Raw genomic sequence first — 14583 nt, forward strand, 5'->3', positions numbered from 1 at the left:
TACAAGCTATCTAAGGATGGTACTATAGAACGCCACCTCAAGGTAGGCTTAGTGGCGCCATCTCTTGGTCAGGCCGGAAACTTATCAATCCACCCTCGTATTGATCTTAGGGCTAACTTGATCAGCTGTTATACTCATCACATGGCCTTAAGGTCCAGACTGCAATAATTTTATCGGGCTAGTTGGGTCAATAATAAATAGATAGATACAGAAATGTAATGACCAAAATTTTCTTAAACTCTCTTTATTTTGCAGTAATTTATTAATATTTCATTTAATTTTCAGAAAATATATGATTGCCTCGAGAGGAGAAGTAGAGACATAACAATCAAAGCAATCCTAGAAGAAATAGCCCACGATGCATTAATATTTCAACCACCAGATCCCCCTTACAAAACACTCTTCCTTGAGAGCGAAATTTTCTCTACGAAAAATGCATCTTATTTTTACCATCCAAGATTAGTAAAGGAATTTCGTGAGATTTTTAAAAGCATCTCCATCTCGGATAATGCAGAATGGAATTTATCTATATTCGATTTTAGAAAAATTCTCCTGGGAATTGAAGATCCAGAATTCCAACAAATTGCACTGGCTCGCTTTGTGGATCTTTGCAGAGCTTCCTTGGAACCGAGCTTGTATAACTCGTCAATAATTCGGAAACACGAACAGGTTTTCGATTTATTATGCTCGTTTGTTAATCAATTTGAAACTGAAAGCGAATTCATCAGGAATATTTGCTTTGGATCTTGCGTAGTGGAAACTGGTTTATCGATAGTTCGAAGTCGTGATCGATCCAGGTCAAACAGTCCCTCGAGAAATTCCTCTGGAGCTTTAACGCCTCAGAAGAAAATAAAATCGAAAAAAAAGAACCGAAGGAGTCTTTTATCTACGCGTTCAAAAGAGGAAGAACAAAGGATTCAAAAATTTATCAAATTGAAACCTAGTCATGTTAGCTTATTCAGGGAAATATTTTATTTGCGGATTTATGAATTGTTCGGAGAGACGATAAGTAAAGCGTGTGCAACTATTGATTCTTATGTCAGGCTAAATGAACCAGAAAAATAGTTTCATAAGTTATTTATTGAAAAGTACTAAACAAATTGAATTATTATTTATTAATAATAATTTGGAAAGTTTTATGAGGTAAACAATTTTAAACAATTCGAATAATTTCTACATGAAATTTAACCCGCAGATAAGTTCATTCGGTTAAACTCTTCATTATTTTCATTTTTACCTCACCTGACTTGTTACAGTTTACTTTTTTAGCTTTTTTTCAAACCAAAATATATAATTTGAAACCAACTGTAGCAGGGTTTAAAAGGTTTTAAACTTCAGACTACATACTTTTTGTATCTCACCCCCTCTTCCTCCTTAATTTTAAAAGGAAGCTAAAACATTTTTTTAACTATATCCATAACAGGCTTCCCAGGTGAATAAATTCTTTGAAATAAAATTAATTTGAGTACTATATTAAATTCTGATTGAAACACTCTAAATTTTTCACCTTTCCAGTAACAATATTGCACTTTTAACAAAAAGATTAATTTTTTAACAAAATAATTTAATTGTCAAGTAAAAGGATGTATTTTTAATCAAGCAGATTCATTTTTTACAAAAAAGATGAACTTTCCACTAAAAAATTTTATCGTTCAACCAAAAATCAAAATGCGAAATTTTCAGCTAAGAAAGAATTAATTTTCAAAGAACAAGAATATACCCGCTGCGAAGTTTTATAAAAATAGAAATCCCAATGGGACATGGTCATTCTGAGAGAGATGACGCAAATTTTCAAAAATCGATATTACATCAAAGTAAATAAAAAAATGATAATTGATTAACTAACTGTTATTACTTTTTAGATAACCCTAAAACATGCCGAGACATTTTTTTTCATGAGAATCTTTTTTATTCTCACGAAGATTTTTTAAAAAAGTCCATGCCATTAATTAATTTTTAGTAAATATTAAACAATTTATATGCAAATATTTTTTTTATTTGTGGACTGAAAAATATTTCTTTGGTAGAATATTCATCTCTTTGGGTAGAAATTTGATCTGTTTTGGCTAAAAATGCAACTATTTGCAACTAAATTTAACGATTTTGATGTAAATTTAACAATTTTATTGAATAGTTATCCTCTTTATTTGAAAATGCGTCTTTTGGAGCTTAAAACTTAACTATTTTTGTAGAAAATTAATAACTAAGTATCTCTCCAGGAATTACTTTAATTTGCAAGTATTTCTGCCATGTATCAGAAACGTTGACAAAAATATCTAAGACCCTTTAAAAAATATCGTTTCAAAGTTTAGAATTAAAAAATTCCTTTAATTCATTAATTTTGGTCGAAAATGCCTGTAATGATGGCTGTTTGTATGCTGTGTTGTTGTGTAGGTACCTGAATTTTTTAGCCACGATGACTTTTAAAGGAATATTCAAATCGAGTCAGCCCTTCATACAACTTTTTATGGACCCAAAATAAAGGTGAAGTTCGTTAACGAGAGATTTATTTAAAAAAAAAATTAGAGCATTTTCAAAATTTAAAATAATTTTTGTTAAGAGTTATAAAAATTGTTTTATAAGTCTCTGGTATATGATCAAAACGTCTTTCAAAGTAAATTTTTAATTTTGATGAAAATTAAGAAAGTTATATGCTTTTTAACATTTAAAAAACAAAAAAAATACAAAAGACTTATTTTTTCAAATTCCACTTAAATTTGTGAATCTAGCCACAATTTGTATGTTGTATGTATTCAATCTCTCCCTTTTGCGGGTCTGAGGGCCTGCGCTCCCTGTACATATATTTACAATTCAAACAGTAGTGACATTTATTCCTAAAATGAGCGAGCTTCCAGGGCTTCCGTTTCCTCTTACCATAAAAAATGCTTTTTCCACGATATTGAAAACAATTTTCACTTTTTACTGTCCCTTTTCAGGATCACCCGTTTGGCTCTGCCCTACTTCCTTGCTTCTTAAATTTCTACATCCACATCTCTCTCTATCCACTGACATCCAAAATCCATCTTACACACTCATCCACACTCGACTGTCCCTCTTCCTTTCTTGTACATCTCTCTAATACATGTGCCCATGATTCAATTTCTTATCCATATACTATGCATAAATTCTCCTCTTCATCCATCCAATATCTATATGCTCTCACTCCTTCTCCCATTCAGGACCATACAACCCTACTCCATTTTTCTTCCTTTCTTATTTTTTGCAGATAATCTGGTTCCATCAACCCTTTGACCATCATATACCATCTATTGTACCTCAAATCTATAATCTTTGTTCATCTCTCTTCTCCTTGTTGGACTAATAGCTCTAACTCTATGTTCTGCTACTCCATAACCTCTTCTCAAATATCATACACCCTTCTCATTTTTCTCCTTTCTTCCTTCCATTTGGAATTTCCCACAATACCTCTCGCTTCATTGTTCCGAATTTCACCGAAACATGCTTGTGCAATTCTACTTCCCTCACCTTTTTAGCTTCTGTTCAAAGCCTCCAGGCTCTCTTAAGTTGTCTAGTAACCATATTTTCTCTTCCTAACTCTTCTTTTAACATATATCCTGGGCAACTCCAGCTAACCCCCATTACCCACCTCAGAAATTGCTCATGCATGCTCTCTACTTTCCGATGTTCCTTCCATCACCAGATATCAATACCATAACACAACACCGCCCACACCAACGCATCAAACAACCAGACCCTCATTCTCCAATCATTCTTGAACCTTCTCTTTCCTATACCCCATACTAGGCCCATTATTCTACTCGCACATTCTTTTCCTCACCTGCAGCTCGTTTCCCCCTTCTGCCTCAAACCAAAAACCTAGGTAACAGAACTCCTCCACAATTTCCGCTTTTTGTCCGTTCATCTTCCGAACGTAATTTATTTTGCTCTTTCTATTTCTGAAGCACATCACCTTTGTCTTACCTACATTCACCGTCAGCTTTTTTGTTCCCACATACTCTTCGAAGATGCTCATCATTAGGTTCATCCCCTTCTCATCACTGCTAATAGAACTACATCCTCCGCGTATGCTAGAGAGTATAGTTTGCTATTAGCCAAAACCGTTCCTCCTTTCCCTTTCTTCTTTAGCTTCTCCTCTAAGTCTGCCAGTAGGATATTAAGTAGTAACGGACTCAACGGGCACCCTTGCCTTAGACCTTGGCCTGTTCAGAAAACCTGCCCTTTTTCATTTCCTATTTTCACCCTAATCCTGGTTTCAGTCAAAATTACCTTTATCTTCTCCACCAACTTTTCCTCTACACCCCTCTCTTACATTGCCTGCCATAACACTTTTCTTTTCACTGAGTCAAACGCTGCTTTGAAATCTACGAACAAAGCAATTAGTTTCCCTTTCTTTCTCCCCAAATTTCTGTTAACTAGATAGTTAAGTATGTAGATGTTGTCTAAAATTCCCATCCCTTTTCTAAATCCCGTCTGATTATGTGGGATACTTTCTTTTTGTTCTGCCTGCCTCTCCAACCTTTTTCTCAAGATTTCTGCATATATTTTATAGCCGACTGAAATGAGAGTGATCCCTCTGTATTCCTCTACCTTCTTTCCTTCCCCTTTCTTGACACGCGGTACCACCATTTCGTCGCCCACTCTTCCGGCCAACCTTCCCCTTTCCAGACCTTGTTGCAGATCTTCCACATCTCATCCCTAATTCCTTCTTCTCCATACTTCATCACTTCGTTCTCCATACCATCTTCTCCTGACGCCTTGTTTCTTTTAAACCTATTCATTGCCTCATCCACTTCTTCTCTTGTTATCTCGTTCCCTTCCTCCATTTCTCCTTGGACTATCCTACACTTTTCCCCTTTGATCTTATTTTGCTCTCTCCCTAATAGACCCTTAAAATAATTCGTCCATTTCTCCATTTCTATTTCTTGGTTAACGCCCTTCCTTTCCCCTCTATCCCTATTTATCACATCCAACACCCAACATTCTTTGATCGCTTTTTCTACTCCCTCCGCCGCGCTAACTCACGCCTGTTTTCAGTGTAGCTATGACCGGGAAGTGCTCGGAACCTATCTCATTCCCTACCTTCATACTCCCTATCATACGCCGCATTCTTTCTTCAGCCAAGATGTAGTCTATTACTGTCGCTCCCTTTCCTATGAATGCGATCTCCCCTTCCGAATCTCCTTTCATATTTCCATTGCATATAAACCATCCTGTTTCTCCTATCATGTCCAGTAACTTCCTTCCCTCCCTGTCCGTCTCTCTATTTTTGGAGTCCCTTATATATACCTTCTTTTCTTTATCCCATAACTCTCCCCCTTGTTCGCCAGTCCATGCATTTAAAAGCCCTCCCATTAAAACCAATTCTTCCTTCTTTTCATCCATCCACCTCCTTATTACACTTAGCCTTCCTATTCCCCTCTTCTTCTGTATACACACACCACCGCTATTTCTACTTTCACAATTATAATTTTTTTTATCATTGTTCCATCCTTTTCCTCTATGTCCCCATTTATTCTCCCTTTTACTGCCAATTCTTTTTTCACCCCTGACATCATGCCGCCCATCCCTCTCCCTTTAACGTGTTCTTTTCTTGCTTCTTGCATCGTCCACACATAACCTTTCGGTAACAGCCTTTTTATTCCCATCCAGTCCTTCTCATGTGCCCAAGTTTCACGTTTCTCTCTTCGCTTTCCTCTTCTTTCCTCTTCACTTTGTTTCCCCTTTGCTGTTTGGAAACTCCTCTGATTTATTTCTAGAATCTTTTTCGACTTCCTTCCCCCTACCTTTTACAATACTTTTTCCTTTTTTCTTTAATTCTTCTAATTCTTCATCCCAACACGATTCCTCCCCATTTATCAATAACCTGTCTCTCCCTATCCACATCATATGGCCCTTTTTACTTTCTACTCAAGCCCTCTACTCTATTTGCCATCTCCTTTTTCTCTTTCTCCATGTCAGATCTTCTTCAATCCTTTCCCTTCGTCTTCTCAATAATTTTTCCCCTCCATAATTTTCTTTTTCTCCTCCTTACTCCCCACTTTTACTAGAAACATTCTTTCTTTTTCTTTTTTTGTCCCACCTATTCTCTTGAATTCTTCTACCCTTACCTGCACTCTAATGTCCCGCAAAAGATTTTTTATTTCCACTTCTCCTGTTTCACTCTCCACTTTTAATCCCTTAACTATTATCTTATTTTTCCTCTTTGCCCTTTCTTCCCCTTCTAATCTTCTTTCAATATCACTGAGTCTTTTATTTAATCATTCATTCTCACTCCAGACGTTCTTTTCAAACATACCCCCATCCCTCCTATCACTCTCTCTCTCTCTATGGTGTCTTCTGTTTAATTCTAACTCACTTTTTTTCCTGGTCCCTGTCTAGCTCGTCGTTCCTAGCCACTCTTTTCCTTTTTTCCTCCCCTCCACTGCTAGTCGCGCTCGCCTTTTTTTGCCATTCTTCCAGACTTCTGTTCGAACCCGCGTTGCCCAGCTTGTTACGGCGCTGTAAATTTGAGGGCCTTCCGCGTTGCTTTCTCGTACCTGAGTTCGCCCCCCCCCCCCCCCCGGGTTGACTTCTCAGCACTTTCATCACCACTGCTGTCACTGCGATCAACGTCACCCATCCCTTCACTGCCAATGCTTTCAGCAACGTCAGCTTTTGCTGCCACTGCGGTTTTCTGCTCTGTGCGATCGTCCAGTAACTGTTGCTCTCTGGCGCCATTTTGTGGACTTGGCGTCGTCGGCATCCTACCTTACCCAAAGCTCCGTGACGTTTCCCGCCTTTATCACCTACCTCTTTGCCCCCTGGCCAAGCAATTATTTTTTAACTCCTAACCTCAAAAACTTCACACGCTCCAAATTTTCAATTCAAACCACTCACTTTCATCCTTCAAACCTTTGCCTTCACTCACTCTTCATCCTTTACATTCGATCTCCGCAATCTCTGCCTTTTCTGCATCTACTCACCCTTATTCTCTTCACCAAAGCCAAAAATACACCACTTGATAAAAAAGAGTTTTTCGCGATCGGTACCGGAAACGGAAGCCATTTGGCCACATTTTAAAATGTGAAATATTTTTCAAAATTATGAAATTTTTGTTTTTAAGAGATCTGTAGGTATTAATCGCGACTTTTAATACGTTTCGACAAGTTTCACAAAGTATTTTAATGACATTTTTTAATTGTTTACAAATTTAAAAAAGTGCTAGATAATTAATTGAAAATTAGACTAGCTGTATCGGGATATTTTGAAAGACAGTAAAATGATTATTAATATAATTTTCGAACTAATTAGAAGTTTTTGTAGAGTTGACTCAGAACCGAACTTTAAGCGAATGGAAACAAAGTCTGTGAATCAATTTTAAGAAAAAACCTATATGTCTTTATCAACAATAATTTAAATTTTAATTATTCAAGCAAGAGGTGAGTACAAGAAATCTTACTATTAAACAACAGTCGAAAATGATAATCTTTCACCTGTCGTTAAAATAAAAATGTTGATTAAAATTTTACAATTAAGTGAATTTGATCATGGCAAATAAAAATGTTAATACGGTTGGATACACCTGTCTTTTATTAAATAAAATTTTTAAATATTAAAAATTAATTTATTGTCAGTTTTATTATTAACGTGAAAGAGATTGATACAATTTCATTCTAACGTAATTTTTTAAAGCATTGTATTTGAATTGTTTAAGGAATTAAAAATTCAGATGGTATTGACTGCTAAAAATATTCGTCTTCCGCGCAAAGTTTGAACCTTTCTAGCATTAGCCAATATTTGCTGATCTTCCCCATTCCTGAGTTTTCGGAAGTCATCTATCTGCAAACAAGATGAATTTTCAAATATTTTAGAGTATTTGAAATAGTAAAAAGATTTTCAAAATTTTTAGCTTTTTAGGGTTTTGTAGCTTAGGCAGAAACCCTAATAGTTTCGGTCAGATGTAAGGAAAGTAAGGGAAATGAGAAAGGAGATGGAGAAAATGAAACTAGAGGAAGTGATGGAAGTGATAGAAAATTGCAGCGGGGGAATAAGTGGGGAAAAAGTGGGGAGAGAGAAAAGAAATGAGGGAGACAGTAGGGAAATTAGGGCATGGTTATTATTCAGATATGATTAAAAATGAGAATGAGTAGGGGTGGGCACATGAGAGCTGAGGAAGGAAAGTAGGCATCGTGGAGTATCAGCTGAGAAAGCGTGGAGAAGGAGATAAAGTGAGGGAAGAAGTGGCGAAGGGTAAAATAAGGGGTTGAAAATGGGCAAGGAGAGTGAGGTGAGATAAATTAGAGGAAGTTAAGCTTAATTACAGATTTGGTAGAGGAAATGAGGTGTGGGGTACTGTGTTAAAATAATTATAAAGAAGGGTGAGTAGGGAAGGGAAATTAGAGGCTGGAGAAGAGAAATTGGAAAAAAAAGGAGAGGAGCTGAGGAGGAGACCTGAATGCAAGGAGTGGTTCGTGAGAAAGAGAGGAGGGGAGGATATGACGGGAGGAGGTGAAGAGGAGAGCGGGAGAGGAGGTAAAGATGACTGGCGAAGAGGAAGAGAGGAGGGGGAGGAGAGGAGGAGTCGCGGAGAGGAGGTAGGGGTGGTGGCAGTAGAGGAAGAAGTAGTGAAGTCTGAATTGTGTAGGAAGGAAAAGTATGGGAATGGGAGTCTTAAAAGACTTATTTACGTCTTAATAGGCTCCGATATCCTTTTTTTGTGAAACATTTTTTGACTAGTTTTTACACTTTATACCTGATTTGGAGAAATTCTTATAGGTTGCGGAATTACAATCCAAACCACACATTCAGTATAGGGAGGTGTGGTTAAAGATCCTGAATAAGTATAATAACTGGGGACCTTTAAGCAATGTTGCATCCATTTTAGACAATCTGTTTATATTGCAAGTTTTTAAATTTACCACTATTTAGCTCAATTTAATTCCAAAAGTTAAACCTACTAGCTGGAACTTTTTTCTCTGACCCAGCCTCAATAATGTATCTTAAATTATCTGTTAGAATTTCCAATTGTGGGTTACTCCATGAAGAGTTTGTGTCTGTAGCCTATGAATCACGTACTATTATTTTATGAATTTAATTCAAGTAAACGTTTGAAATATGTAATAATTTTTTCTACAAGTATTTAATTAATATGCTATTTAATTATTTATTTACCAGAAAAAGAAACGCAAGGACACAAAGTCCGTCTTTATGTTTTTTGCTTTCTTCTATAGTTCCGTACCTTCTATTCCAGTGAACTGCATGTGCTTCCATTGAAAACCTAAATAAATTTTTTAGCTTATTTCGAACCTTCTCTTTAAAAAGGTGCGCCACCAGTCACCAGATTCCGAAAAAAAAATTTTATTTTTTTCAAATCTGTCAATATTAATCCACACCCCGGACTTTTGAAAGTAACAAGGGGTTTTAAATAGGAAAAGCTCGATTTTTGAAAAAATACAAGGAATAAATACAGTGGAACTCTTCGATAGCGCCGATTTTGGGCCTGACGGTGGGTGGGAGCTAACTCATTATAGCTTGCTCCGCTTTTGATTGTTCACGCCTGAGTGCTCACGTTAGTGACAACCCCAAATCCCACGCACCCTGCGCAACTCCTTTCACACATACCTATAGTGCGGCGTCAATTCTCGATTAAACTATAAAAGGGAGGGCTATTGAAGAGATTCACTGTACTTGTTATTAAGTTGTTGTAAATTAGAGCTTAGTCACTTCTTAAGAAATATTTAAGAAATCATTTTTATGTAATATCTTTTGATATGTATCCCCTCGCCTCCCAACTTTGAATGTGCTAAAAAAATTTCCAAACATTTTCTAAAGAGTTTAAATTTTTTTTAACATGTAGATTTTTAAAGATTTCTAAAAAAAACTTTCTTAACATCTTAAAAGGTTTAAAAAATATATTTTCTGCAGATCATTAGAAAAATTTGAAATTACATTTTATTCAGGAAAATAATTTCTAAGAAAATATGTAAAAATTGCAAACATTTTAAAAAACTTCCAAAATTTTCAAAGTAGAATTGAAAGATTTTAGGGAAATTGTTGTAATTTTTAACAAATTTTAGAAATTATTCAAATAGTTTTCAAAGATATTTAAAAGGATTGTAGGTTTCTAAAACATTTAACAAAAACTTTTAATTTAAAGGTTTAAACAAATTTCGTAAAGAATGTAAAAATGTTAAACACAGCTTAAAACTTTTAAAAAACTGTAGATTTGTGCAGATATTGAAAAAATATATTTTTAAGTATTGTATAAGGGATCAAGAGAATAACAGTTTTTTTTTAATTGTTAGAAAAATTTTGAATAATTTTTAAACTAAGAAATAACGTTTGAAAGAAAATACAAAAATTTAACGTTTGAAAAATTTTCCAATATAAAAAGACAATAAATGATTGACTAAAACGTTAAAAAATATTGTAGAGGATTTTAAAGTAAAATTTTTAGATATTGCAATTGTAAGATTAAGACATCTTAGAGAAATTCTAGTGTGTTTTATTAATATTTAGAAGTTTTCAAAAAATGCAAAAAAATTTAAACTTCTGAAGATTTAAACAATTCTAAACATGCTATCAATTTGTTAAAGATTTTCAATTAAGCATTCCTGAAGATTTCAAAAAAAGGAAGAACTTTTCATAAAATTCCTAAAAGTTTTAAAGATTTTCTTAAATTTAAGAAATAATTCGAGTCAGTTTAAAATATATTTTGAAATTTATCTCTTTTGTTGTACATTTAACGTTTCTTGTTTTTCGTTTTTAATCTAGGTTTTCAAATATTTTCAAACAAAGAAGTTTTTTAAATTTTTTGAAAGGTGTAAAGAGAATGAAACATATTTCTTTACATTTCTAGCATAATAGAAAATCAATTTTTATTTCGTTAAATTATTTATTTTGTTATATTTGAAATAATTTAAAAAGATTTCAAAACATTCCCAAAATTATTAAAAAAAGAATCCAGAAGATTTTAATGATATTCCTTTCCAACCAAATAAAAAAAAATATAGAATAAAATCGAATTAATTTAGAAGACATTTAAGAATTCTGCAAGTTTAGAAGATATTAAAAATATTTTGAAACTTGACAAAATGTCCCTAAATATTTTCAAATTCTTTCTGAACTTCTGAAAGGCTTCAATATCTTTTAAACTAAATCGAATTTTTGCTAACCTATTCTGAAGTATTTTAGGAAAATCGTGTTCATGAAAATCATTAAAAGTAAATTAATGATTTTTATTTTCTTGTTCTTAAATACAAGAATCTAATTTCACTTTAATTTTAAGTGTTTAAAAACTTTTAACAAATTGAAAGTTATTTGAAATTTGTATTAAAAATTATTTTTTCTCTTAAATAAAAAAACTACTAATACTATACTAATTTCAATTGAAAATCGGATTTTTTTTTAGTTAATTTTTTTCTCACCAAGTACTATTAATCGTGTGTTCTGATCCGCAACAATTTTCCTTTCCCCAGTGAAAATGGACTTCCTGAAATTCATACTCATCGGTGAATAAAGGACCACCCTTGATAGATGAAGGAATTCTGTCTCCGCTTAAACAAATTTTTGCTAAAATAAAAAATTTTCTTCTTACTAAAAATCTAGTTCCTTTTTTTGCTAAAAATAATATTTTTATTAAATTAAATTGACCTGTTTTTCCAGTATTAATCAATGTTGCATCTCCGTCTCTCAACCAATGTCCACTGAGATTTAATGATGGGAATCTGTGAGGACGAACTGCTTTGTCTTCTATGTCAATAGGAGATTGGCCCGACTTTGGCAAACCTAGAGATAAAAAAAATTGACGTTCAATTTATTACTTTGTGGTTAATATTGCAAATTTCAGAAGTAGACTCTCTCAAAGATTGAAAGTTGAAGATAAAATTGTTTGATTACATGTTTTTAGTTGCTGAACTGAAAGTCTTGGAGTGCATTTTTAATGGAAAACCGATTTTGATAATTTGAAAATAAAATATAACATGAAATTGAGTTACCAATTAGATACACCATCTCCGCCATCAGTTCTTTAATTATAAAATAGGATCAATTAATAATCAAAATATTATTTTTAATCGTACAGGATTTTTCTAAAATAACCTCACGTCCTAACCCTGATTTCAAAATTAGAAAAATAAAACAAATGAAATCGAAAAAATATTTAAACAATAAATTTTCTTTTCTAGTCATTAGCTTTTTCATCGACATTAAATACCCTTCTACAATGAAGAGATTGTTGTGATCTGTAATTCCTCAAAATTGGTACTGAGTCGTGATAGCATATTTATCGACATTTGTCCATCAATTGTATTCACATTTTATTGCAGACTTACATATGTACTAGGATGGCCCAAAAAGGCTTTATTTTTCTCTCTAAAATAAATCCTCTGCGAGTTGTTTCTTTTGGTGTAAAATTGACCCCTAGTTTTTTCAGAATTAAAAAACTATATTTAGGGATTTCGCAAAACCATTTTCGCATAAAATTTAATGTTTAATTTTCATTTTCACTTGAAATGATTTATTTTACTTTCGAATGCCAGGACTATATTAATTTGAGTGGAATACAATAGCCAGATGTTTTAAATAATTAGAAAATATATATTTAGAGTTTGGCAAGGCTATTCAAAACTGTCAGAACATTTTAATATCGCTTTTAAGAAAATTTAAAATATATAATTAGGGGCAAATTTTTGTAGGCCTATTTTGCTACAAAAATTTTTATTTTATTTGAATTGCTGCTGATAATTAATTATTTTATTTAAGCATACTGGGGCTGTATTATTTTTAGCGAAAAAAATCACCCAGATTATGAAATTAATTTAAAAAATATATTCAGGGGATGCCGCAAGCTCATTTGTGCTAAAATGGCCTATTTAATTTTAATTTTTACTGGCTATGGTTTATTTTTCTTTTGAATAACTGATCTGTATTACATGTAGTTAAATACATCGACCAAATTTTTATTTTTTATTTTTAATTTTTGAAAAATGTAAAGAAAAAGGAATATTTAGGGGTCTCGCATGCCCATTTTTGACAAATGTTTATTTTATTTTAATTGTAGCTGAAATTGAATTTTTTTTCAGTATCCCTTGACTGTATTAGTTTCAATGCAATACTTTAATCGCATTTGTGAAATAATTAGGAAAATTTATCTAGGAGTCTCGTAAACCCATTTTTGCCAAATAAACGATTTATTATTTTAACTGCCGCTGTTTATTTCTTAAGTGAAGAAAAATATATAGAGGGTCATGGAGTTACATTTTTAAATGAAAAATCTAATACCTTCTTTGATAAGAATGTAAAAATTATAAAATTTTAATTACCATTAGTAATGGAGTATTTGACTTTAGCATTACAAGAAAGAAAGAAATCTTACTACGCGTTTTTAAGAAAAAACATGTTTTCATTTTTACTGAAAAATATGCACAACTAAATATCAGTTTTTATTAAAAATTGTTCAGCTTCTTAATATCAATAACACTTGATTATTGTTTAACAAAATTTATTTTATTTTTATTTAATTTGTGAGAAATACATAATATCTTGATGGTACACAGTTTTACAATTGAAAGCATTATTCTTTTATTAGTATCTTAGTTGTGAAATCATCAAAATTACTGAATTTAAATTTTAAATTTGATCTATTTTTATTGAAAACTATTAATAAAAAATTAATAAAAAAAGTACAATTGATGATAAAACATTACTAATGTAGTCTAAATAATTTTGTCACCAATTTTTTATTATATGGAGAAAAAACATTGCAATCAAAAAAATTCTTTACAAATTATTTTTTCAGTGACGTACACGTAATTAAATTAAATTTTTATTGTTTTAGTTATTTTTTCGTTTGTTATTTTACAAATAATGTGTTTGTACGAAAAATAAAATTGAATTTTTGGGTTATCCTGGAGTAGTATTATTCCTACAGTAGTATTAATAATAAATTGTAAAAATCTTTGTACAGACGTAAATTATTGTATAGTAGGCAAATATATACTTTAAATAAATGTTACAATTAAATAAATTTTCTGCAGTAATAAGCATAACAATTGTCAAGAAACTCATTTGAAGAATTATTAGTTTAAATAATTGTTTCCCTTGATTTCTCGTACACAAATTTTGCTTTAAAAAAGTTTTATTTTTCCGAAATTGTTTTAATTTCAAAAGCAGAATCATGTCAACAATCACAATATAGTAAGAACTAAATTTTCCAGAATAAAATTGTAGTTGCATAGTATTGATTTGATTTTTGTTTTGTTTGTACGTCTTTGTTTAAAGTGTACTGACTTTCTTTTCTTGATTAGAGGCTTTGTCTGTGGAAATAAAATTTTTTCCATTTTTTTTTCAAAATCCGGTTAATGTATTTTTATGAAACTTATACAGGCCAGATATTCTAATATTAGATACTCAGTTAACAGCGTTAATCAAAATAAAATAAGCATTTCTTAAAAATAAGACTGCAAGGCCCCTGAAATAGCTTTTTTTAATCCTGTTAAAAAACGTGTTAATTTTTTTTACATTAATACAGTTCTGGTAAGGGAAATGAAAATAATCCCTAAATAGCACTAAATAGAATAAAAAAAATTTGTTTGAAAAAATAGACTGCCTAGACCCCTAATT

The 14583-nt window shown here is 32.3% G+C and overlaps 2 protein-coding genes across 3 annotated transcripts in view; one reads left to right on the forward strand and one right to left on the reverse strand.

Moving 5' to 3' along the window:
• Positions 1–1393, forward strand: part of LOC117171725 (MYCBP-associated protein) — a 9334-nt gene extending 7941 nt beyond the window's left edge. The window contains exon 2 of the mRNA XM_033359285.1: positions 286–1393. Within this exon, the coding sequence (XP_033215176.1) occupies positions 286–1065 (780 nt within the window). The 3' untranslated portion in view covers positions 1066–1393. The remainder of the gene's footprint in view (positions 1–285) is intronic.
• A 6219-nt stretch (positions 1394–7612) lies between these two features.
• LOC117171677 (carbonic anhydrase 1-like) lies at positions 7613–12062 on the reverse strand. 2 transcript variants are annotated; one of them, XM_033359193.1, is made up of 7 exons: positions 11958–12062; positions 11614–11748; positions 11388–11532; positions 9133–9238; positions 8919–9021; positions 8714–8850; positions 7613–7800 (listed from the first exon to the last, which is right to left on the reverse strand). In XM_033359193.1, the coding sequence occupies exons 1-7, from the start codon at positions 11980–11982 to the stop codon at positions 7687–7689; spliced, it is 765 nt and encodes a 254-aa protein (XP_033215084.1). In that variant the 5' UTR covers positions 11983–12062; the 3' UTR covers positions 7613–7686. The 2 variants fall into 2 exon arrangements, with proteins under 2 accessions (XP_033215084.1, XP_033215085.1); XM_033359194.1 differs by lacking the exon at positions 8714–8850 and having other exon boundaries at positions 7689–7800.
• Between the last annotated feature and the right edge of the window lie 2521 nt (positions 12063–14583).

This window comes from Belonocnema kinseyi, chromosome 4 (assembly GCF_010883055.1).
Source record: "Belonocnema kinseyi isolate 2016_QV_RU_SX_M_011 chromosome 4, B_treatae_v1, whole genome shotgun sequence".
Lineage (NCBI taxonomy): Eukaryota > Metazoa > Arthropoda > Insecta > Hymenoptera > Cynipidae > Belonocnema > Belonocnema kinseyi.

Coding starts and splice junctions, on each gene's coding strand:
- LOC117171677 (XM_033359193.1), bottom strand. CDS start 11,982: ATGGCGGAGATGGTGTATCTAATTG. Junction 11,749..11,957: donor GGAGATGGTGTATCTAATTG/GTAACTCAATTT, acceptor TTTTATCTCTAG/GTTTGCCAAAGTCGGGCCAA. Junction 7,801..8,713: donor TAAGAATTTCTCCAAATCAG/GTATAAAGTGTA, acceptor TCTTGTTTGCAG/ATAGATGACTTCCGAAAACT.